This window comes from Canis lupus, chromosome 24 (assembly GCF_048164855.1).
Source record: "Canis lupus baileyi chromosome 24, mCanLup2.hap1, whole genome shotgun sequence".
Lineage (NCBI taxonomy): Eukaryota > Metazoa > Chordata > Mammalia > Carnivora > Canidae > Canis > Canis lupus.
This window is the reverse complement of record NC_132861.1, coordinates 34847431-34872975: the sequence shown is the minus strand read 5'-3', so window position 1 is coordinate 34872975 and position 25545 is coordinate 34847431. Positions and strand designations below refer to the sequence as shown.

Sequence of the window (25545 nt, the reverse complement as noted above, 5' to 3'; positions counted from 1 at the left end):
GCAGGTTCCCCCGCAGGGAGTCCAATGTGGGACTCTATCCCAGGACCCTGGGATCACACTTTGAGTCAAAGGTAGATGCTCAACGACTGAGCCACCCAGGCGTCCCTTTATTCCACTTTAATAATTATGATTACTGTTTATTTTGCTATATCAAAAATCTCAGGGACTATGTTAAATGAAATAGCAGAGCACCAATTTTCTGTCTATAAAATAACAATGCCTACCATTTATATACAAGTGCTTTACAAACATGGGCTATTTGATCCCCCAACAATATTTTGGTTAGGTATTATTATCTTATTTTGCTTCTGAAGAAACAGAAGCTCAGAATAGAAAATGTGCAAAATAATAGGCCACTGAATGGCAAACTCCAAATATGAACAATTCCAAAGCCAATCCTGGGGACTCCTACCTGCCGCTGCTTCTGATACCACAGAGCCTTCTTGCAGCAAACCTCATAATTGATTGCATATTCATTTAATAATGGGCTTGGTGGGAAAGCTTTTGTTTTAGGTAATATGGGGATCTCCCTTGACTTCAGACTTTGAAGTCATTTCAGGGTGAAATTAGTAGAACACAGACATAAAGTGATGATTCTGTATCATTTTCTCTTCAAAGCTTATTGCCTTTCCTTTCAGGTTCAAGTTTAGGATTTTACATTCTATCATTGAATAGAATTTTCTATTATGATTATTTGTTTATATATGTTTCCTTAGTTAGACTGGCTTCTAGAGGGCAAGGGGCTGATTCACCCACACCTGGCACAGAGTTTCATACATTTTAAATGCTCAATATCTGTCTGCAGAGGGAATGTGTAGGTAGATGGCATACCAGCTTATAGGTAGTGTTTGGGAATTTTTTTTTTAAATCAGGGGGAAAGGAAAGAAATAAAAGGCCAAAAGGAAGAAAATTTGAGAACTTAAGTAGTACTCAACAAGTGATCATTATGTGCTATTTGTTGGAAATTGTAAAAGATTTTTAAAAAAGTAGTCTTTGACTTCAAAGAACATGCTGTTTCTTTAGGGTAATGCTATACATACCTGAAACAGGTGAAAATATAATGCATTATTTAATGCCCAAGTAGACATTATAAGGATATATGCCCTTTGTGTAATACTTTCCACTTATATTTTCACTTAGTTTTCATAATGACTCTGTAAAGGAAATAGTAGATGTTCAGGAAATGGATTTTCAAAGAGATTAAGTCCCTTTTCTAAGGTATATTCCTAGCCCCTGGGAGAGCCAATATTCAAACCTCTATCTTCCAAATCTGAATTCAGGGCTCTTCCCACCATGTGTAGAAAGAAAGGCAGCAGTGTGCCCTGAAGATATCAGACGAGGCTTCTTGGAAAATGAGGCTGTCCTAACGTAATGCATAGATTTTAGATAAGTACAGAAAAAGAGAAAAAAATTCCTAAATTAGAAGGCTGAGAGGGAATAAAAATGGGACAGGAGGTATAAGCATGGCTTATGTGATAGCTGGTGAGAAAGCTAGTCTGGCTGGAGTAGTGGGGGTTGAATTTAGAGGGTCTTGTATGATCTAATTAGATTTTGGATTCCATTCTGTTATCAATGTAAAGATATTGTAAATTTTCTGATGATAGGGGAGCACACTTGCTCACCTCCAGTAGGGAAAGATGTACCTCTTCAGATCTGCATAAATAGCAGAATTTATTTTACTAAGTTTTCTCTTAGGCAATAAGAGCAAGATTTGCAGTAGTAGATTGCCATGGAATTAATACATCAAATGAACATTTAGTTATTTCTCCCCCATAATAAATCATTGCATAGGAAGAAAGGAGTTAAAAAGAAATATTTGAGCAAATAAAAGGAATTAGGATTAGGAAACATGATGCCTGGGAAAGTCTCAGAGCACACGGATCCGGTGCTTGTAAATGTACCTTCCTTAATACAGAAGATTCACTTCACCAGTAAATCTCTGAAGCTGCAGATGTAAATCTCCTTGAAAATCATGACAAATATGCATTCAGCAAAGGAAAAAATCCCTTCTTTGCATCTAAAATGAGGCTTGGTTTTCTTCTATACTTTTCTCATTGATATTTCTATAGTGCTTGCTCTATAAATTCAGAAATATTGATTACTTGAAGACTTAGGCCATTGGCAGAAGTCAATAAAAATAATATAATAGGAGATGTCTTTAGTTTACATAGCACAGATGTGGGATGGAATAGAATGATACCTCGAAGGAGCTTGCCAATAAAAGGCCAAAGGGAAAAATATTATTTGCATTAATTTGAGATATTAGAGTAAGTCAGATGGAAAAAAAAAAAGCCTTCTCTTCATTTTTATTTCCCTGCAGTTTAAAAAGGCTGGTGCAGTGTGCAGACCAGCAAAAGATGAGTGTGACCTGCCGGAAATGTGTGATGGCAAATCTGGTATTTGCCCTGATGACAGATTCCGAGTCAATGGCTTCCCTTGCCAAAATGGGAAGGGCTACTGTTTGATGGGGCTGTGCCCCACGCTGCAGGAGCAGTGCACCGAGCTATGGGGATCAGGTAGGAGAACAAGCCTCAGTGCTGCTGGCTTTCCTGCCCCTCTGTATGTGCATGCAATGAAAAATCATGTTATTACAGGTGGCAGTGTTTAATCATGGCCAAAGTAGTATTCTGACCCAATCTTCTTTCTTAGAAACTGTGCTACAGCTCAAAATCCTGGATAAATACATCTTAAGACATAAGATCAATTTGGAGATTGCTAGATTCAACAAATAAAAATAAAGATGGCCCAGCTAAATTTGAATTTCAGATTAATAATTTTTTTCTTATCTGCATGTATCATGAAATATTTGAGGTAAACTTGCACTAAGAAAACTTTATTTGAAATTCAAATTTAACTGAGTAAAACTGAGTAAAAGACTATCCAATGAGAAAAAGTCTCTTCAACAAATGGTGTTGGGAAAACTGGGCAGAAACATACAGAAGAATGAAACTGGACCACTTTTTTAAACACCATACACAAAAGTAAATTCAAAATTAATTAAAGACCTAACTGTGAGATTTGAAATCATAAAAATTCCAGGGAGGAACATAATCAATAATCTCTTTGACATCGGCCATAGCAAATTCTTTCTAGATATGTCTCCGGAGGCAAGGGATGCAAAAGCAAAAGGAAACTATTGAAACTTCATCAAAATAAAAAGCTTCCACACAGTGAGGGAAACAATCAACAAAACTAAAAGGCAACCTATGGAATGGGAGGAGATATTTGCAAATGACATATATGATAAATGATTAGTATTCAAAATATATAAATAATTTATACAACTAAACACCCCCAAACAAATCATCCAGTTATAAAACACACATAAGACATGAATAGATATTTTTCCAAAGGAGACATCCAGATGGCCGACAGACACATGAAAAGATGTTCAATATCACTCATCATCAGGGAAATACAGATCAAAACTACGATGAGATATCACTTCACATCTGTCATAATGGCTAAAATCAACAACACAAGAAACAATAAGTGCTGGCAAAGATGTGGAGAAAGGGGAACCCTCGTACACTGTTGGTGAGAATGCAATCTAGTGCAGCCACTGTGGAAAATAGTATGGAGGTTCCTCAAAAAGCTATAAATAGAGCTTACCTACAATACAACAATTGCACTACTAGGGATTTACCCAAAGAATACAAAAATACTAATTCAAAGGGATACACTACTCTGATGTTTATAGCAACATTATCTATAATAGCCAAGTTATGGAAGCAACCCAGGTATCTATCCACTGATAAATGGATAAAAGAGTGATATATATAATATATATATAATGGAATATTACTCAGCCATAAAAAGAATGGCTCTTGCCATTTGCAATGACATGGATGGAGCTAGAAAGTATAAAGCTAAGTGAGATACGTGAGTCAGAGAAAGACCTATCACATGATTTCACTTATATGTGGAATTTAAGAAACAAAAGAACAAACAAGGGGGAAAAAGAGAGAGAGGCAAACCAAAAAACAGACTCTTAACTATAGAGAACAAACTGATGGTTACTAGAGGAAGATGAGTGAGGGGATGGGTGAAACAGGTGATGAGAATTAAGGAGTGTACTTGCTGTAATGAACACCAGGTGCTGTATGAAGTGTTGAAACACTGTATTGAACACCTGAAACTAATGTTAACTATTGGAATTTAAATAAAAACTAAAAAAAAAAAAAAAAACAAATTTGAGTATCCCTATACTTTATCTGGGAACCCTAATCAAGATTCTTCTCAGATAAGTACACTCTTAGAAGTGTGTGTGTGTGTGTGTGTGTGTGTGTGTGTGTGTGTGTAGCAGTGCCAGGGGTGCTGGGAGATGGGCAGAGCATAAGGAGAGAAGGAGAAAAGAAAAGAAGGACTGTGGGAATTCAGAGGAGCAATTTGGAAAAGTGAAGTCTCTTGAATGCTCATTTTGCGCATTATACTGGAATTTTAGTTTTCTAAATTAGTAATCGCACCTCAGATGAACCTCATTGGCTATGATACTGCAACTGTGCAAAGCTATGTAATAGAATTTTATAAGCCATGTTCTCTGATTATACCATAAAAAAGAAATGAAAAATAAAAACATAACAATCTCCAAAACCATAAACCAAAACTTAAATTGGAAAGGCAATTTAAAAAATATCAGTTCTTTGGACTTTCTGTATGTGATGTCCATTGTGCACACATCTTTAATTTTCACACCCTCCTCTACTACACTTACTTAAATAACTGAAGGAATGTTTTAATAGGGAAAATGCATATTCTTAAAAATACTTGAAGAAGGTTTTCACATGCCACAAACTTTTCATAATTCCTGAAAATATACACAAAAGAAGGGACGCTTGGGTGGCTCAGTGGTTGAGTGTCTGCCTTTGGCTCAAGGCATAATCCCAGGACTCTGGGATTGAGTCCCACATCAGGCTTCCAGCATGAAGCCTGCTTTTCCCTCTGCCTATGTCTCTGTCTCTGTCTCTGTCTCTGTCTCTCTCTCTCTCTCTCTCTGTCTCTCATGAATAAATAAATAAAATCTTAAAAAAAAAGAAGATAAAAGCAGAACATCACTGATTGACAATATACCCAGTAAAAAGGCAATCTGAGAAATACATGGATTAAAACTTTGAAGACTTTCTGAATAAAACCCTTTGTATCAGGCAAGAGTGGGCTGAGGCACAATTTGAGGAGCAAAGCTTGATAACCATTGGTGCATGGGGAAGGACCCTGGTGTGCTGGAATCTGGCCTCAGTAGCCCTCCTGCTTAACAGGTCATGCAGACATACATGCTAAGTTACAAGTGGAAACAAAAATGGTTGTGTGGGTTAAAGAAGGACCCTGTGTTTCCTTGGCTAACTTTGGCATACAGCAGGAACCTGGGGAAAGAAAATCTGCCAGAGCTGAAGCTCTGAGCATCCCCTTTATTATCTGGTGATAAATCACTGCAGTAAAGACTATAAGTTTCTTCTTTTGCTTGATCCTTTATTGTCTGCCTCCCCTGTAAATCTGTAAATTTCCCACTACCTAGAGACTGTGTATTTTGTTCACAACTGTATTCCCAGTGTGTCCTAGCACATTGCCTGACTTTCAATGTTCAAAATTATTGAATTAATGTTGAACATATTTATCCAATATTGAAATAGGGAAGATTGCTTAAATCACACATTTAAAGGTAGCTTGTATAAAAGATCAGAGAGGCAGATTGCCCTAAATAAAATTCCAAATTTTGTAATTCAGAAGGGATCACAAATTTGTTTCAAATTAATCTTCAATGTTTGAAAAGGCTTATATATAAGGGGGAGATCACTCTCTCCGATATCACATCATTTCTATAAATCACTTGCAATTCAAATATTGAAAATGTGACCAAGGCATTAAAAGATAATTTGTCATAAAGGAGTACAAATGTCTAAAAAACATTAAAGTCATTTTAATGCACTAGCAAGAAGTATGAAGCAGTGACACATTGATGAGTCAGGAAATGCAAATATAGTAAGAAATAGGAATGAAAAATTGATTTCCTTCAACATTTATCAAATTGACAAAATTTTGTTACAGTTAATGCTCAGTTTCAGTCAAGATGTGTCAAAACACCAAGTTTTACACACTCTGGTAAGGAAAGGACATGAATTAGCACAGTCTTTCCAGGATGACTTGGAAAACCGTATGTACAACCTAAAAAGAAAACGTACAGCTTTCCCCAGAAAGTGCATTCAGAAGTACTTTTTCACAAAGGATTTTCAGCCACCACTTTTATTTATTTATTTATTTATTTATTTATTTATTTATTTATTTATTCATTCATTCATTCATTCATTCATTCATTTTATAGCCTGGTGAGCACTTTTAAAATTGATAAAGGATAATTGGGAAACATCTCAAAGCTCAAGAATAAGCTTTAGTCAAATAAATTATGTAGAAATTTTTCAATTAGACTTTCAGAGCTATGATACTGCTGAATATTTAGTGCCTGGGGAAAGGCCAAGTATACTATTAATTGGGAAGCAGCGTGGTACCAGGTGTATAAATGATACTTTCCACAATATTAGCAGCAATAAATCTGAAGTTTGGAATTACAAATATGTTTTTTCTTTTTATTCATGCCTAATTATTCAATTTTTTTCAGTGTAGTTTATTATAATAATGGAGAGCTTATAAATGCTATTAAGATCAAATAGTTAAGAAAGTATAATAAAATTTATTTTATCATCTTGGCATTGAAACATGAAATTCAGTTAAAATGATGCAAGTTTACAGATAAACCAACAGGTTAAGGCACTGGGCCAAGGTCACACAGCTGCAGCTTAGCCCCTGAGCTCGTAAGCACTATGTTCTATTGCTCATCTGATGGGAATCTAAGGAAGACTGCATTAGAAATTAAATATGTGATGCTGATTGTTGTGTCTCCACAAAGCAGAAGTTTGACTAAGCATAGCAAATAATTGTGACAGTAGCAAGTATTAGCAGGAGAGCATTCCAATGTCTGCTGGTGGGTGGTTACTATAATGATTGTGGCTTTCCTAGCTAGTCTTCATATTTAGATGGATTTTTTTTAATCTTCTGAAAATCAACCACATTTCCAAATATTTAGATAGTCACTATTCAAAAGTTAAATATTTAAAGGATTATTTTATTTATGTGTTTGGTAAGATTTTATTTGTTTATTTATTTCAAGAGAATGTGTGCATGAGGTGGGAAGGGGTGGAGGGAGAGAATCTTAAGCAGACTCCGAGAAGAGTGCAGAGCCTGTCATAGGGCTCGACCTCAGGACACTGAGATCATGACCTGAACCGAAATCAAGAGCTGGATACTTAACTGACTGAGCCACCCAGGCACCTCTAAAGGATTGTTTTAAATTCTAGCCAGCTTTCTTAATAACAAACTATTGCAGCCTTTATTTCTGACAATGGTCAATGGGATTATGCTGATATAGTTTATATGCTTTGTATTTCATTAATTTTATATTTCATTGATTCTTTGTAGAATTGAATATCTTATCTCATTTCTAATATGTCTCTACTGACCATGCCTGTTTCCAGGGACCAAGGTTGCAGATAGATCGTGCTACAGCAGGAATGAAGGTGGATCAAAGTATGGATACTGTCGCAAAGTGGAGGACAGACCTATCCCCTGCAAAGCAAGGTAAGTGGCTTGTTGTTTGAATCTTCTTGCTCCATAGAGTAGAGAAATCACACACTTCCAGACACATGTTCTGGTTTATTCCAATTAAAGCAAAAGTTAATTTGGACATCATTCATTTGATAAGCATTCACGTGACTATTATGTTCTATGTTTTAGGTTAGGCACTAAGTTAAAAGACAAATAAGAAATGAACTATTTTTTCCAGTCCCTCATGGTGGAAGCTTCAGATGACATCAAGTACAGTCACTGTTAAATAGAGGCAATATTTGGATGGAACATGCAGCAGTGAATGGACCTGGCTGGAAATCTATACGTGGACTTTTCAATACAACTTAGCAGCTTTTCCATCCAAGTGTTTCATTATAATTCTAGGAGTAGAAATATTTATCTACTCAGAAGAATATCCAAAAACAATGCTTATATAGTTTTATTTAAGCTTGCCAAGGCATTACAGAAAGAAAAAATACAGTAAGATAAAAGACTGACAATTCACCTGAAGAATTTGTTTTACTTTTTGCATTGATATTATGGAAAAAAATTCTAGAATATCATAAGCAAAAGAGTTGAGATTTTTGTGTAAGGTTTTTTTTATTCTACAATTTCAAGATGACTTTTAAAATTTAAATTATAATAGATTAAACTTAGTACCTGCTCCAAATTTTACACATACTAGGTGATGTATAATAGACTGAACAAGATTAACATTCTCAAAGTTTTTCTATTAAACAGTAATTTTTCCAGATGATAAATATTACCAAACTATATTTTTGGACATAGTGTCACCCTTTGGGTTGCCTGAGCCTAAAGGATGATAAAATTCCATTGTCTCTCCTTTATAAGAAATCAGGGCAGATTCAAGACTTTGAACATAAGATTCTACTTACTTCCAATTGGCCAGAATACAGGCAATTGGCCAAAATTAGCTGTCTAGGAATCTGGGAAATGCAGGTTTTGTTTTTGAGGAAAATGTGCCTTGCTCATATTCAGTGGTTCTATTACTGAAGAATAAAAATGAAATTTGACATAAAGGAGACTAGAAGTCTCAGCTATATGGAGAAATACGATTAGTTAAATATTGGTAGGGAGCTGATTTAGAACTACATAGAATTGCCATTTGGATCCTGGTATTTCAACTGCAATAAATTTGGCTTTTCTTCAGTGATGCCATGTGTGGGAAGTTGTTCTGTCAAGGTGGGTCAGAAAATTTGCCCTGGAGAGGACATATAGTAACTTTCCTGACATGTAAAACATTTAATCCTGAAGACAGCAGTCAAGAAATAGGCATGGTAGCCAATGGAACGAAGTGTGGAAACAAGAAGGTAGGTTGAAAATGTAGCTTTTAATCAAAATGTGTTTTATATATATATATATATATATATATATATATATATATATATATTATTTTTTTTTTTTTTTTTTTTTTTTTTGCTTCCCAAGGACTCCTTATGCATCATGGGGCACTGTTTTCAAAGCAATACTTATACCATTCATTTATGCATGAATGTATTCATTCCTTCAATACTATTTAATAAATAACTATTGGGTGCTCAGTACTAGATTATTAAACCTTGGTTAATTTTATTGACCCTAAATCAGTAGGTTCTAGATAAATGATGGCCACCCTGATAATAATTAAGATAATAATAACAATACTATTTATTTTTACATAAATGATAGGTATTATAATATTGCAGATGATGTGATAGTAACATATTTTCCATAATATTTTTGTTTGGAATGGGTGCCTTGTATCATGTTCAATGCTTAGCTCAGCAATACAGTAGCAGTCTCAGGAGTGGACTAAAGAGGTGGATTAAGGGACCCATGAGAGATAAATGCAGTAAGGAAGTGTTCATTAGAGGACTAACCAAAATTTTTTATGAAAATTATCTAGATTCATCTTTTTACTTTGAAAATAATGCTGTGATTTCCATAATAAAAAAGTTAAGTCTGATAACAATAGTCATGGGTAAAAATAGAAGACTAAATTCCACAGAGTCAGCAGTTTACAGAGCTGAAGTCATTGGGTATTGATGTCTAGTTGGTGTTTTTCACATCACTTTCAGGTTTGCATTAATGCCGAATGTGTGGATATCGAAAGAGCATACAAATCAACCAATTGCTCCTCCAAGTGCAAAGGACATGCTGTAAGTTTTGGAAATGTTTTCCCAAGCTTGCTGAGTCTTTTGTAATTTTAGGTCAATCTTGATGATGCTAAAGTAATGTTCCAGCATTAAATGATTAAAATTATTAAGTTTGCTTTAACAGCTCCATAGTTTGGTTCAATGAAAAAAAAATTTCTTTGAAGAACTTGGTATTGAAATTCCTGTGATAAATTCATATTTTATATAGATAGCTATGGATAGATAGATATAGACAGAGCAAGGGTTAGTCCTTTTTCTGAATGGATGAATAGGGCCTTTGAATTGGTGTCAGCTTAATGTGGAAACTAACAGGATTACTGCTTCCCTAGGTGTGTGACCACGAGCTCCAGTGTCAGTGTAAAGAAGGATGGGCCCCTCCTGATTGTGATGACTCCTCAGTGGTCTTCCGTAGGTAACATTACATGCTTATCCTGAAAAAAAAATTGCTCTTCTAAGCTTTAATTTCATATTACGTAAGATTTCATTGACTTTTTTCTCTCAGAATTCTTGTTAATTGAATAAATACTAAATCTATAATACTAATCTTTAAGGTCTCTAACAACTTTTTAATCATATTTTCCACATCCTTATGCTTTTACTATACATACAAAAATATTTCCTCAAGTTTTACATTTGCAATCTTAATTTGAATTTCCCAAATTTTCTTGCTTTATGATTGTTCTATTTTCCCATCAACTTTAATTGATATATAGATATAATATCCTCATAGAGCTCTCTAAGAATATGGCTTAGATTATTTTTGTTCATTCAGTTTTGTTCTTTGAGTCATCTTTTTTGAGTTTGATTGATTCGTTTTTCATCCCATATCTTATTGTGCTATTTTTCTTCAGGATATGAGACCTTCAGTTGAAGGTGGGATTGAGTTGACTTGAATTACTTTTCATGGGTTTTCTTTGCATGTTTCTGTCCTTGTACCTACTTATACTTCTTCAGCTGGAAGATCTGCCTGTGAGTTCTATCAGTAGATAGAGACCTCCCTCCAGGCCATTAGGGTGGAAAGCAGCCAGGGTGGGGATTTTCACCTCCAGTCACCATGGTGAGGAGTACTTTGCACAGGGGAGAGCTTCTCATTGCATTTACTTCCTGAGAGAATTGCTTTCTCTCAGCACTCTTTCTTTGATCCTCCCTTCTCTGTCTCATCGACTGTGGATATCTACCATTTGTCTCTGTTCTACTCCTCTGGCTCTTACATCCTCCATCGCTTCTAGAGAGCAGTTCTTGGGTCTCTGTTCTCACTATTGTTCTGTATACACAAGGGGTAGGGATGCAGATGGGGATGAGGATGGAGCTGAACAAACCATCTGTCTCAAGTTCACATTCTCTGTTGGCTTCCCAAGAAAGAAGAGCATCTACTTCAGATGTTTGGGCTATTTATTTAAGATTTATTTTTATTTATTATTTTTTAGAGGAGAGGAAGGACAGAGGGAGAGAGAGAGAATTTCAAGCAGACTCCATGCTGAAAATGGAGCCTGAGATGGGGCTCAATTGTGCAACCCAGAAATCATGACCTGAGCCAAAATCAAGAGTCTAATGCTTAACCATCTGGTCACACAGGCACCTCTGGGCTATTTTTTAAAAATGTGTTGGTTCTTTGCTAGACTTCCCAAGAAAGAATAGCATTTACTTCTGATGCTTGGACTATGCTCTGTTTCTGTCTGCCTAAATCCCTTTACTTTTCTTCCTGAAATTTCTAAAAATTCTTTACTATTTTTCTAGTGCTCTGTGATTTTATTACATATATATTTAAATACTAAATATATTATTGCATGTATATATATATATATATATATACACACACACATACACATATACACACATACACATATGCTCTTTAGGGTGTGTCATCTGGTATTTGGATACGGTAGGGGAATAGATGCATAAACATCAATCAACTACATTAATTAGAAAATTCATTAATGGTTTCAACACTCACTAAAAATCCTTTTAAACTATGACTTCCCTATTCTTGAATTCTATTTTATTTCATCTCTTGATTTGCTAAATCACTTCCATTAGTCATTTCTTTTCTTTTTGCATTTATAAGAATTCTGCACTGCATTTATAAGGATTTATTTCCATTGCTAAACAGAAAACATGAATAGTAGGTTGGATTGGATTACATTTTTTGACTTAAAGTTTTAATTTAATGACTCTTTCAAGAAGTAGATACAGATACTTAATGTTCAAAAACTGAGGCTAGGGCAGACTGGGTGGCTCAGCGGTTTAGTGCCACCTTCAGCCCAGGGCGTGATCCTGGACACTGGGGATCGAGTCCCACGTCAGGCTCCCTGCATGGACCCTGCTTCTCTCTCTCTCTCTCTCATAAATAAATAAAATCTTTTTAAAAAATTAAGGCTACCCTGATTTTGCTTGTTATTGTGAAATAACCCTTTAAAAATCATTAGTTTATTTTCCCTTAAATGTTTTCAGAATTGCTCCTTAATGAAAACTAATCACATCATGCCATGCCTAGGTGTTGTTTTTTTTTATTATTTTGATTGTTGGCCAGTGAGGTCTTTCAAATTGAGAGTTTGGTAATTTCCTTAGTACAAGGAATGTTTCCATTATTACAGATTTTTAAATTGATTGTGTTCCACTTCCTTGGTTTCGAATTCAGGAATATAAATTATTTATATCAAATATCTTGACTGCGTAGCCTCTTGTTATCTTTTTTGGTCATTGTCTATCTCTTATTATTTTGGGGAAAGTTTTTCAAAACTGTTTTCTATGTCATAGAGTGAATTTTTGGCAATGTTAACACTTCTATTTGTTAGTTATAATGACAGTCTAAAATGGTCAGTGGCATTTTTGTGTTTCTTTAAACCTTTTTTATGCCACTCTATTGTCTTCTCTTATTTCGTATCTTCTTGAACAATCTGTTTTCATTTTACTGAGAGTACCAAACAGATGCCACCCTAAATTTACTTTGATTCTTTATATTTTTTTCTGAAAGCATATATTTTATTTCTGCATATTGTTTTAAACTCAATCTTTTTATATTTTTATGCTGTCCTTTAACTTTGTTCTTCTTTAAGAACAAATTGATTATTAGCTTTTTGTACTTTCACACATATTTTATAATCAGATTTTCAATTTACACACAATTCCTGTTGGGATTTTCATTTAACATAAACCACAAGTATGATTTACTTGAGGAGAATAAGCATATATTAAAAATATTGAATTCCTGGGGCACCTGACTGGCTTAGTCAGTTAAGTGTCTGACTATTTCTGCTCAGGTCATGATCTCAGGGTCATGAGATCGAGTCCTGTGATGGGCTCTGCACCCAGCAGAGAGTCTGAGATTCCCTCTTTCTCTCTCTCCCTGTCCTTCCCTCTGCTCTCTTTCTCTCTCTCAAATAAATACATCTTTAAAAATATTGATTTCCTAATCTATTGATATGAAATATCTGTCCATATATTTAGTCTTTCTTAATTCTGGCAAATAACATTTAATGGTTTTCACCATAGAAATTTTTCATGTATTTTGTTAGATTTACTTATAGGAATTTAGCTTTCATTGCATATTTTAAATGGTATCTTCTGAAAAAATATTTTTTCAACTATTACTAGAATATAGAAATTCAACTCATTTTTGTATATTTATTCTTATGTCAAATACTTATGCTAACCGCTCAATAATTCTGATAACTTATAAATCCTTTAAGTTTCCTACATATTCAGTCATATTGCTTCAGAAAATGGTAGTTTTATTTCTTTCTCTCTAATTTTTACAATTTTAATTTCTTGTACTTGTTTTTCTTCACTGAGTACTACCCCCTGTACAATGCAGAATAGAAATAGTGATAGTAAGCTTCTTTGTTTCTTTCTCAGTCTCAAAGTAAAGACTCTGTGTTTTGCCCTGTTATCTGAAGGTATTCTGTACATATTTATGTCTCCTTTATCAGGTTAAGGAAGTTCACGTCTAATCCTAGGAATTAAATCAAATACATTTTCTTTATTTATTAGTTAAGATTTTTTTACCCCTTTATTAGTGTTGCAAAATAAATTGGTTGATATCTGAACATTTACTTAACTTCGCAATCTTTGGATAAACCCAGTGTAGATGCAGTATCTCTTACCTATATTGATGGATGATGTTTGCTGTTATTTTACGTCCTGAGTAATATTGGCCTGCAATTTCTTGCTCAATTTGAATATTAGGGTTACATCAATCATAGAAAATGAATTGGAAAGTGTTTATTTATTTATATTTTCTGGAAAAGTTTGTATAAAAATGGAAGATTCAATATCTTCAGTAATTATAAGACCCTTCAGATTTTTAATTTCTTCTTATATAAGTTTTAGTATGTTATGTTTTCCTAGAAATTTTTCTGCTTCATCTAAATTTATTTACTTATTTATGTAGTTTGGTTTAAAGTTGTTAATATTTTCTTATGTTTTTATCAATGGGATCTGTGGAATTGGTTTTTTCTTTTATTTTATCATCCAAATGGAATTTTTAAATTGGCATTTTTAAATAATTTGCTTGTTTTTCTTTTTTTTTACGCTTGTTTGCTATCTTAATTTATAATTTATACTATTCCATTTCCTTTCCTTACATTTATTTTATCTTAAAAAATTCTTGAAATGGTAATTTGACTCACTAATTTTCAGCTCTCTTTTAAAACACATTTTTTTAAAGACAAATCTATACATTTTCTTCTAAGAACTCTCAGTTGTAGCCCATTTGGTAAAAGATATCTTCATTATCATTTGATTCAAATTATATTCTATTTTCCACTTGCTTCCTTCTTTGGCCCTGAAATGTTTAGTTTTATATTTCTTAACATATAAGCATATGTGAATTTTCCAGTTATTATTAAATTAATACTTAACATAATTACATAAGGGTCAGAAAAACTGTGTTAAGAATATGTTGAAATGTATTGCAACTTGCTTTATGGCTCAGAATATTCCCATATTTGTAAATATTCTGTGCATGAAAAAATATGTATTCTATGTTGTTATAAGCAGTATTTTCTTAAATTAAAGGCAACTACAGATATACTTGGGTATAGTCTACAATCATATAATATGATTTTTATTTATTTTGCCTATTCTGTGTTCCATTTTCTCTCCTACCTTGCTTTCGTATGGACTTACTGAGGATTTTAATCTACCCATTTTTCTTTTTATTAATTTGGAAATTGCACATTTATTTTATATTATTTTAGTGGTCATCGTAAAAATGTTTATTTGTTTTCTTTTTTTTTGTTGTTTCGTTTTGTTTTTTAGTAGACTGCTTTTTAGAGCAGTTTTCTGTTCACAGCGAAATCGAGTAAAGTACAGAGAATCCACATATGCCTCTGCCCCTCCCCGCCTCAGCACACAGAGCCTCCTTCACTATCAGCATCTCCCACCAGGGTGGTCCATTGTCACAAATGATAAAGCTACACTAACAGATGATAATTACTCAAAGACCATAGTTCATAATAGGGCTCTTACTTGGTGTATTTATTTTTCATTCCTGCATTTCTGAACTTCCACCCAGGATCATTCTCCTTTCTGTCTTTCTGGGTTCCTGCCCTCTCAGTCATCTTTTCAAATTAATTTTCCCCTATTTTGTTTTTAGTACTACCATGTCTTTGATGAAGTGTTGTTTTGCTTTGCTTGTTTTTTTGGGGGGAGAGTGGGGGGCACAAAAATGCCTTAGTTGTTTTAGTGAAGGAGTTGGTCTGAATTTCCTAGACCACCATTACCAGAAACAGAAGAGCATACTTTCTCTTCAATTATTTCCATGTTCAACAGCATACCTCCTTCCTATCATAATACTCCCCATTTGTCTTATACCCCAACTTTCTCTATAGACGTTGTCCTTTCAAAGTAGGGGTGTTTGTCTCCCTCTGCCTATGTCTCTGCCTCTCTCTCTGTGTGTTTCTCATGAAGTTAAAAAAAAAAAATTGCATCAAAAAAATGCAAAAAAAAGGGCAGCCCGGGTGGCTCAGCAGTTTAGCGCTGCCCTCAGCCCAGGGAATGATCCTGGAGACCAGGGATCAAGTTCCACGTCCGGCTCCCTGCATGGAACCTGCTTCTTCCTCTGCCTGTGTCTCTGCCTCTCTCTCTCTCTCTCTCTGTGTGTGTGTGTGTGTGTGTCTCATGAATTAGAAAAAAAATGCATTAAAAAATTGCAAAGTAGGGGTATTTGTAAAGTCTGGTCAATTTCCTCTTTATTTCCTCTGATACCATGTCAGTTTCTGAAAATAGTTAGAAATCTGACATTAGTGCCAGTACTGTTTTTTTCATTCTGAGTCTATCCATGTATATTCAATTGAAATACCTCCGAATTTTATTTCCTTTGGCTTTTTGGATAGGAATTGTTATGGAGGGTGGAAAGTTTAGATATTTGTTATTATCTTAGAATTATACTTCTGACATATCTGTCTCCATGTGCATGTATATGTGTTCACACTTAGGAACTTTTCTTGCATTTATACCAAAATTAATCTTCTTATTGTCTTGCTGATCTCTCATAAGAAAGCAATAGTTGTTCTCATTCCTCTTCAAACATGTACCTCTTGGTTTCTGAAGTTTCAGATTATTATAAGAGAAATTATTGGAGATAGCAAAAAATTAAAGTTACAGTCATTACTTAGATTAGCAGTTAAAAGAGAAAACACCATGTACACTCAGGAAATTTGTTCAAAGTGGTCCTCAATTCACAGGGTCACATAATTTCTTCTCTGCCCGTAATAATTCCAAGATGGAGCAAACATCAGGAAACAGTCCCCACTGCCTCTATCAAGTCTCTTCTTCATGTCTCCACTCTTCATTTGCTACTGACAGGAATATGATCTCAAGGCTTTAGTTTCTTTTTCTTTGTTTGATTCCAATGCCAAATCCTAAAAATGTTTCACTTCTTTTCTTCCATCCTCCTTACTTCCTGTTCTCTCTAATCTCTGAGCTCAACAGTTTCTAGTTGTTATACTCATCATCCCTTCTAAGTATTCTCAGTAGCATGATGCTTTACCTACTTCACATACAATGTTTTATATGCATTTCCCCTTTACTTCCTTTATCTACATAGTATTTCTCATGATCAAAATGCATTTTCAGGGCCCTTGGATGGCTCAGTGGTTGAACATCTATCTTCAGCTCAGGTCATGATCCCAGGGTCCTGGGATCAAGTCCCACATCAGGCTCCCCACAGGAAGCCTGCTTCTCCCTCTGCCAATGTTTCTGCCTCTCTCTCTGTGTCTCTCATGAATATATAAATAAAAAATCTTTAAAAAATTTTTAAACAAAATGCATTTTCATTTTACTGACCATGAGAGATTTTCCAGGGAGTGTGTGTTCTCTGGAGGAAAGCATAAATGCAATTTGTGATAGATACAGAAATAAGGACCAGAGTGGTGGATATTTATGAATTTCTCATAGCCTCATCTTGTTTGGGTTCTCTTTGTTGCAGACTTCTCCATTGTGGTTGGGGTGCTGTTCCCTGTGGCTGTCATATCTGTGGTGGTTGCTGTGGTAATCTGGCACCAAAGTACCAGAGGAAAGCAGAAGGAAGTCCAGAGGTAGGCTTCAATCTTGCTTTGGGGAGTTTTTGGCCTCTAATTTACTTTAAATTCAAGGATATGACCCAAATTCTCAAATTTAATTGTGGTTTACCTCAAATAGTCAGAAATAAGTACAGATATATTTTTCTTGGACCAGAGGCCAGGTATCGATTTTACTGGGAAATCCTTCACGACAGTATGTGCATTTTTTATGTTGATCACTGTACTTATAATTAATAACAAGTTATAACTCTCATTATTAAAGATTTTACACCCATTATAAGAATACCATATGTCACATTAATTGGTCACTGTCTTTGTAACAATTGCTTTGCTTTGCTTTACATTCATTATCTCTAATCTTCACAAGAATGTTGTGAGGTAGTAACTATTATTTCCATTTTATAGATGAAAAGGTATTATATATTAATCCTAAAACAGTCTTGCAAAATAAGGCACTTCATACTTTTTCTAAGGAAACAAAGGCTCAGAGAGGTTAACAAATATGTGCAAAGTCTTACAAAAGAAGTTGATGGAATCTTGATTTGCACCTACATTGGTTAGTCTTTTAAACATGGTCTTGGCACTACAACATCTTTCTAGCCTTTTTTTAAAAGACTGACTTATTCACAATAAAGGGTTTCCTAATTATAGAATGAATAAAATAAATAATTAATTAAATGACACAATAATCTAGGTAAACGCTGATTCAAATCATTATTATTTGAAATCAGGGCTCTGTAGAGAATCTGATCGAAAATTAGTGGTGGTGATTATGAATTTCTGACGAGGCCTTACGAATGTCCTAGAGAGCAGAAGAAAGCCCAGCCAATGACCAAAGATGACACAATGGGCAAAGGAAATTGGCAGACTTCTCTAGAGTGTCCTCATCATGGTGAAGGAACTACTAAATCTATTTATATGATATGCTTTCACGTTCAGGCCACTGTCTACTACTGGCACCAGGCCTCGCAGACAGAAGAGGAACCCACAGACAGGGAAGGCTGTTCAACCCCAAGAGGTGAACCATAGTTTGTAGTGTGCTTGCCTTGGGTCCCAGTTTGTGATTCTCTCATTGTCTTGTCCTGACCACCTGTCTTTCCTACTCAGTCATGTTTTACAAATCCAGTCCACTAGTTAGTATTTAGCAAGGATTTGGGGCTCTGTAGCTATGCATTCAGAAAAATTCTTCTTTGCCTTTTATTTAAGTGCAAAAGAATCTTTCTAAAATGCTGAGGCTGCTTTGTTGAGGTTCACAAATGCAAAGAAAATAAAGAGAACAAGGAGAGCTGACTCCAGATTCTCTGTCTCTGTCTTTCCCTCCCCTGCTCCTTCCCCTTCTCTCGATTCCTGTCTTCTGTCCCCTCCCTCCCTCCTTCTCTCTCTTTTCTTATCTCTCTTTCCTCTTCCTTCTCTCTCTTTTTCTTTTTTTCTGACGATAAGTTGATTCCTTTTTCCTTTTACAAATGTCCCAATAAAGAAAATAATATGTATATTTGCATGATAATACATATAATATGTATAACCCTTAAAGCCATTGCCTTGTTTTGCAAGTTTAGAAATTTGACAGAGGTTGTTTAATGGTAGTGTCATTGGCAATAATGTTTTTAATGGAAATGTACCTGTCTCTGGCAGCTCTGGATACAGCAGAATGCAGCAGCTGGACCACTGTGATTTCCCTTCCGGTCACTTGGTGTCATCTTAGTTCTGATCTCCTAGGTCTTGAAAGGACTGCTTATTTGAAAGTTGAACTTAGAAAACTGATCATTTCATTAAAAAATATATCATTATTATTTTTAGATGAGTCAGATGAAGCTCCATTCACCTGATCTGCCAGTAGAGGGCAATGAGCCTCCAGCTTCTTTTGTGAGTTGAAAACTAAAGATCACTTCCAATCTAATCTCAAGGAACTAGTAAGAGACATAACCCACAATACCCAATTATTTCCTCAGAAGAATGTTAAAATCTTTGTGAATATTAATATAAAACATAGATTTTCCGCCAAAACTTTTTGAAAATGCAACATGTGAGAAGGTTATATTCGTACATTTAACCCCTAAATCTGAATTACTGGGTATGAAAAGCTGGTGACTTATTACAAGAGTATCTATCTGCTTCATAAAGTGGTGTCTTCACCATCTGTCAATTGTCATTGGCCTGATTTCTGATTTATATATGTATGCCTAATGAAAGCACTTGAACTTACACATTTAGACTATTTTCATGAGTAAGATCATGAGTTCTCCTTTTCTGAGAATGATTTAAGCCTTTCCATTAAGCACATGTTTTCAAGGCCCCATCTTAGAATTAATTTTTTATGTTTTCACTAGCTAATTACGAAGCCAGATTTTCCACCACCACCGATTCCTACATCTGTGTCATCTTCTTTCCTTGTAAGTATCTGGTAGTCACTAATGATTTTTTAAATGTCCTTTGGGCCCCATGTGAATAATGTCTCTATAGATTCTTTCTCAGGATACATGCTCCTTAGAGTAACCTGAGATATTTTAGCACATAGGTATATCTAAGAAAGCAAGGCCTACTACGCTGGGCATGTGTCTGGCTCAGTTGGAAGAGCATGTGACTCTTGATTTCAGGGTTGAGAGTTCAAGTTCCATGTTGGGTGTAGAGATTACTCAAATAAATTAAAAAAAAAAACTTAAAAAAAAAGAAAGTAAGTCCTACTTACTATCTAAAATTAGTATGGGTATTAATTTTTATTGTTAAAAATAGTTCTACTGTTACATAATCATCATGAATTGATAAATAGTTTTGCTGTAGGAGGTAAACAGTTTCCTTCAAAGGTTAGTTTCTAGATGCTTATTCTGGAGAATATAAAATTTTGTTATATATTTTACTTTTTAATTTAATGTAGATAGAATAAGGTATATATATTAGCTACAGTTTTCAAGGTATGAAAAATAGACCATATGTAGGCAAATCTGTAATAAAAGTTAGGCACTTAAGAAGTAAAAGTAGAATTCATTCACTCAAGTAATTACTGAACATATTTCTTCATACTTGATACTCTGCTGTGGGTAAATGAGAAAGAACTAAAACTTAAGATCATTTTTTCAAGAATGTTTACATTTTTAGTGTGAAAGCTAGTCATATATGTATAGAGCGCTTAATTCCTCACATATTTTTTCTGACAAAGCAAATGGTACTGAGAAGAATATGGTAAAGGGGAAAATGAATGAACTCAGAGTAGTTAAAGTAGGAGAAAGATTCATTGACTGGTTGGAACTTGAACTAGAGTGATGGAAAGATAAAGGATGATTTAAATAAGGAAATAAATATGCTTAAGATTGGAAAAACATAGCGTTTCTAATAACCTACTATTATTTTTGTCTTTAATATATCATAATACCACAAAAATACTTCCATCTGTTTTTAAGGATAAAATAAAGTGAGAGATCCATAGCCAAACTACTGTAATCTTGTCACACTCCTACTATCAAGGAGAGAAGTTCTAACCCTATCTTCCTAGAAGATATTCATGAAGAACAGTATGTGTATGATTATAGGATCTAAGATATGTCTCCCTTCTTTGTGTGGTCAAAACCAAGTGGAAGAAGATGGGAGAGTTTTAGCTAGGAAGTGTTGATGATCCCAATATTCTTTATTTTCTCAGAAATATTCCTCAGGAATTGAGATAGAGGACATCTCCCATAGGTTAATTACCCAGTGTCTCATAATTCTTCTCTTGATCCTTCATCTTTTCCATTTTACACCAATTAATCAGATGTATATTTGGATTCCAGTGTGGTGTTTTTCTCACATTCTTTCCCTGCCTTCACATGTTTCCGCTGCTTCACTGTGAAATATCAAATGATCTATAAAATAGAAAGTGTGACTACACAGAATTGATTTTAATTTCTTAATAGTTCAAAGTTAGAGAATATCTAAGTTTTTAGAATTAAGTTGATAATTTAAGAACTTTGTCTTTTTTCAGGGATCCGATCCAAAAGTCTAAAGCAGCAACAAAGCAAGGATGGATGGGGTAATGATCAATTTGGAAAACTGGATAATCTGGATGGAAGAGAAATATACTTACTTTCTCATTATTTGCTCTTGATACTTAAGGATGTTAACATTTCTTGATTCATCTTATACTTTGAGGAGATTAAACAGAAATTTTCAAGAGAGATATACTCTTGAGAATCTTTGTATGAATTTGCAATCTCTATCCTCCATACTCTTGAGAAAGAAGAGGATTCTAAACAAGCAGCTGTGAATCTGAAATCTCTAATTAGGTGACATTTCTAGACATCCTCCCTTTTCTTATTGTAATGTTGGCTAATATTTCCTCAAATATTTTGAACATCTTGATTTTCTCATTTAGTAAGAAATAATTTACCCTCAAATTAAAAAAAAACAAAAAATCCCCCAAGAAATCACAGGAAACTGGGGGCAATGGAAGAAAATTGTATATTTATCATTAGATGACTAACAACATCTTGATGTTTTAACCATTAACCTGTCAAATTAGAGCCCTAGGAACAAAAGTATATAAACATTCTCTCTGATTGATAAAACATCTTATTCCTACATTATCTTTTGCAATCCTTATTAGCTGTACCATTTGAAGTTTGCTACAAATTAATAAAACTTTATTAATCAAAAAAATTTTCCCCAGGAATTTGTATAATTCAGTGACTGACAAGCTTAATATGAACTTCACTTTCGAAGTAGAGAAAGTTTTAGTTACATAAGTTAATAGCATAAACCAGAGGTTGTCAACAAATAGCTTGCAGGACATATCTGGACTACATAATTCTTTTATTTGGCTGGAGTAATTTTGGTCATAAAGTATTTTTAAATGTTTTGAATTTATTGCCAATATTTAAAAATTGGGAGATCTTGCATAAACATCCAGATTTCCAGCTTCATAAAAGTAATCAAATGATTTGGCAGCATTGGAATAAGAATGCCCATAGCAATCATTAGCTTAGCTGACTGATGTTGGAATAAACATTGTTGGTTGCCTTCCAAAAAACCTTATTCTTCCTTGTTATTTAGAACAACAGTTTTATTCAGTTGTTCATATTTTAGAAAAGGCAATCCTTATTCCATCTCCAGGATAAATCTCTATAATTCTAAATTAATCATAATAATCTTATTTCCCTTACTAGTGCTTGATTTGGTAAGTGTATGGCTCCCCCAGCCACCATCTTTTTTTTTTTTTTTTTTTTTTTTGCCAGTGAGATAAGAGAAAAGATAAGTTGGGAAATTTTTCAAAAGATAGCTTTGTCCCTTCCTCTGGATGTTGGCATCTGGATAGCCTATCTGGAAGTTTTGCAATCATGTTGTGATTATGAGGGCAGGACTGATATACTGAATAAAATAGAGCAGGAAGATAAAAAGAATAAAACACGACCTATTAATGATGTCATTGAACTGGTAGGCTAATAACTGCTGGAGTTACCCTAAACTTTGCTGGGATGTCCTATAATGTGATCAGTAAAATTTCTATATTGTTTAAGCCATTTGAAGTTGTTTCTTTTTTTGCTACAGAAATTATCCTAACTAATAAAGTTGCTGCTTCCATTATTAGGGCACATGCTTTCCACATGTGCAATTAGGGCCACTTCATCATCACCACAATTTTGTGTGTGTGTTTTTTTTTTTTTTTTTTTTTTTTTTTTGATCTTGGGCTGCTTTACCCGTTTCCACCACGGACTTGGTCCCATACTCCTTCTTTTCCAAGGGTGGGGGGGACTTCTTTTTCCACAAGAAGTTCATTTCTTTCTGCAGTATGAGTTTCTATATAAACTCAATCCCCAACAAACCCAGAGTCCATCTGTCAAATGTCTCCTATTATAGCAGGCTTTCTTTACATGTGGGAGTTTACTTGAGAACACATTAAAAACTATGGCTTTATCTGTGGGGTGATGTTTTGGAAAACCTTGTCCTAACCCAGAAATAAATCCCTATTTCCCATGAGGCCACAATCTTACTTAAGACAAACCTATGGATCTTTGCTGTATTGTTTGATTTATTTCTTTGTTTTTTTTTTTAATTTTTATTTTAATTCTTGTCCTTGTCTCATTCCTCTCAATATTAACAAAATGGAAATCTTTAACGTAAGAATCTTCAGTTAGCCACCACACGAACTGAGCTAGAAATAAAACATATGCTCTCAAGTAGAACTTTCTTGTAAATTCGGAAATGATGACACTAAGTCTATGATGTGGAGATCTCATAGCTCCTTATGAAGACACGCAACTGGAGGATACTGATGGGGAAATGATTCTCTTATCCTAAGACTTTGAACCCAAGCCCTGCAGAGTTTCCTACTGAGTAGAACTGTAGAACAATTTAGACAATTTAAAGCAAAGACTTTGATTTCACAGTCCTATTTCCAGATGAGATATGCCACTTACCAACCTTATTTTAGAATTTTATTTATTTATTCATGAGAGACATAGAGAGAGGCAGAGACACAGACAGAGGGAGAAGCAGACTCACCGCGGCTTGCCCTGTGCAGGACTCAATCCCAGAACCCCAGGATCACAACCTGAACCAAAGGCAGATACTCAACCACTGACTGAGGCACCAGGTGCCCCTGCCACTTACAAAGTTTAAAAGAATTCCACAGCATGACATTTAACCACCTCAGATATGCCACAACTTACTATTATAATTAGTTATTTTCACTTTCTCTACTTTAGAAAAATAGATTAAATTATGGTCTTTTTCAAGTACTCTATGACTGATAGACCATATGGTTCCTCTAAATACTCCTTAGTACTTCAACAAGTTATTGCTTTTATGATTTTTGAAAATGCTTTTAACTTTGATGAAATGACAAACTTGTGTGAAGTATGAATGAAAAAGAACAACTTTTAGCTGTAATCAGAAATTATGGAAAGGGTGGAGCTATCTTATGTGAGTAATAATGACACCTATATGGTAAGGAATTGAGGGTGGCCCCTGAGTGACAGCCAACAGGGAACTGAGCCAGTCAGTCTGACAACACTCAAGGAACTAATTCTGTCAATAACCACTGAATGATCTTGGGAGCAGTTCCCAGCCCAGTTGGGCCTCATCACTACCTCATGAGAGAGACTGAAGCAGGAACCTCAGGTAATATTTGCCCAGATTTTATAAAAACAGAAACTGAGAAAATAAATGTGTTCTTTAAAGTTGCCATGGTTTGGGGAAATTTGTCATGCAGCAATAGATAACTACCACAAAGGAGTAGAGATCAAATGTTTCAAATACTCCGGACTGGTTTAGATATAATTTACCACTATCAGGAATTCTGTCATCTCAAAAATTTTTCCTCTCTATATTCTCTTTCATTTATTCTCTTTTTTTTCAAGTGTATCCGTTATCTACACGAGATTTCTGATATCCAATTTTCTCATATATCATGTTCTTTCTCACATCTGTTTGCCTGCTTCCCTTGGTCTCTTTGAAGATTCCTTAAGTTTACCTTTTAAATTTCTAATTTCCCTTTTATACTATAAATGTTCCTTTTTACTAATTCTGAGGCATTTTATAATAGATTCTCACATTTCCTTAATAACATTATCTTCTCTTATCTCACTTCAGTTTTATAAAAGCCTGCTAATAAACTATTTTTGCCTTTTGTTTCCAGAATTTTACTTTTAAAATTCAATTAGAAAAGCAACTTCTGTATCTGAGTGTAATTTGTAAGTAGCTGGGGCCCTGAATAAATCTTGCATATTCTCCTCTGCCCAGATTCTCTTTTCTTCTTAGCTAACACTGTCTACCTGGGCCACACAGGGAATGGCACACCTTGTGGTGATACTGAGATCTATCTCATCAGGCCTTCCTGACTCATTATGGGAAGGCCTCCATAAACAAAATCTGAAACCATCTTGGCATATCTGCTCTTGAATTTGCCTAATCTTTTCTGCTGCTTCCAGAAAAAAACCTTCCCTTGCCAATGACAACTTTAGACATTGCTTAGCAACTAGCCCCAGGCGGTCTGCAAAGCTGCTCATACCTAGTATAATATTACTATTATTATCATGCTAAGTAAGTAAGATTGTTATAGAAGCTAAATCCCTAAGCAGAAGAAAATTATGGTATGTAATTTATTGTGAAGGCATCTTCTTGTTAAAATTTGACTCTTTTGTCTCTCATACCTAGTGTTGAAATCCAAACTCTTTTTTTTAATAAATTTTAAAAAATCATTGTGGTGAGAGGGATCTCTGAGTGGCGCAGCGGTTTGGCGCCTGCCTTTGGCCCAGGGCGCGATCCTGGAGACCCAGGATCGAATC

The 25545-nt window shown here is 34.7% G+C and overlaps 1 protein-coding gene across 2 annotated transcripts in view; it reads left to right on the top strand.

Annotated features, from left to right (window-relative positions):
* Positions 1-21919, top strand: part of ADAM28 (ADAM metallopeptidase domain 28) — a 55230-nt gene extending 33311 nt beyond the window's left edge. The window contains exons 14-23 of one of the 2 annotated variants that reach the window (XR_012016524.1): positions 2321-2516; positions 7524-7626; positions 8786-8945; positions 9693-9773; positions 10100-10182; positions 17200-17308; positions 18233-18311; positions 19091-19156; positions 19621-19683; positions 21246-21919. Coding sequence is in view for 1 of the 2 variants with exons in the window: in XM_072796246.1 (XP_072652347.1) it covers positions 2321-2516; positions 7524-7626; positions 8786-8945; positions 9693-9773; positions 10100-10178; positions 17200-17308; positions 18233-18311; positions 19091-19156; positions 19621-19683; positions 21246-21266 (957 nt within the window). In the remaining variant the exon portion in view is untranslated. The remainder of the gene's footprint in view (positions 1-2320; positions 2517-7523; positions 7627-8785; positions 8946-9692; positions 9774-10099; positions 10183-17199; positions 17309-18232; positions 18312-19090; positions 19157-19620; positions 19684-21245) is intronic. The other variant, XM_072796246.1, reaches the window with a different exon arrangement.
* The last annotated feature ends 3626 nt before the right edge of the window (positions 21920-25545 follow it).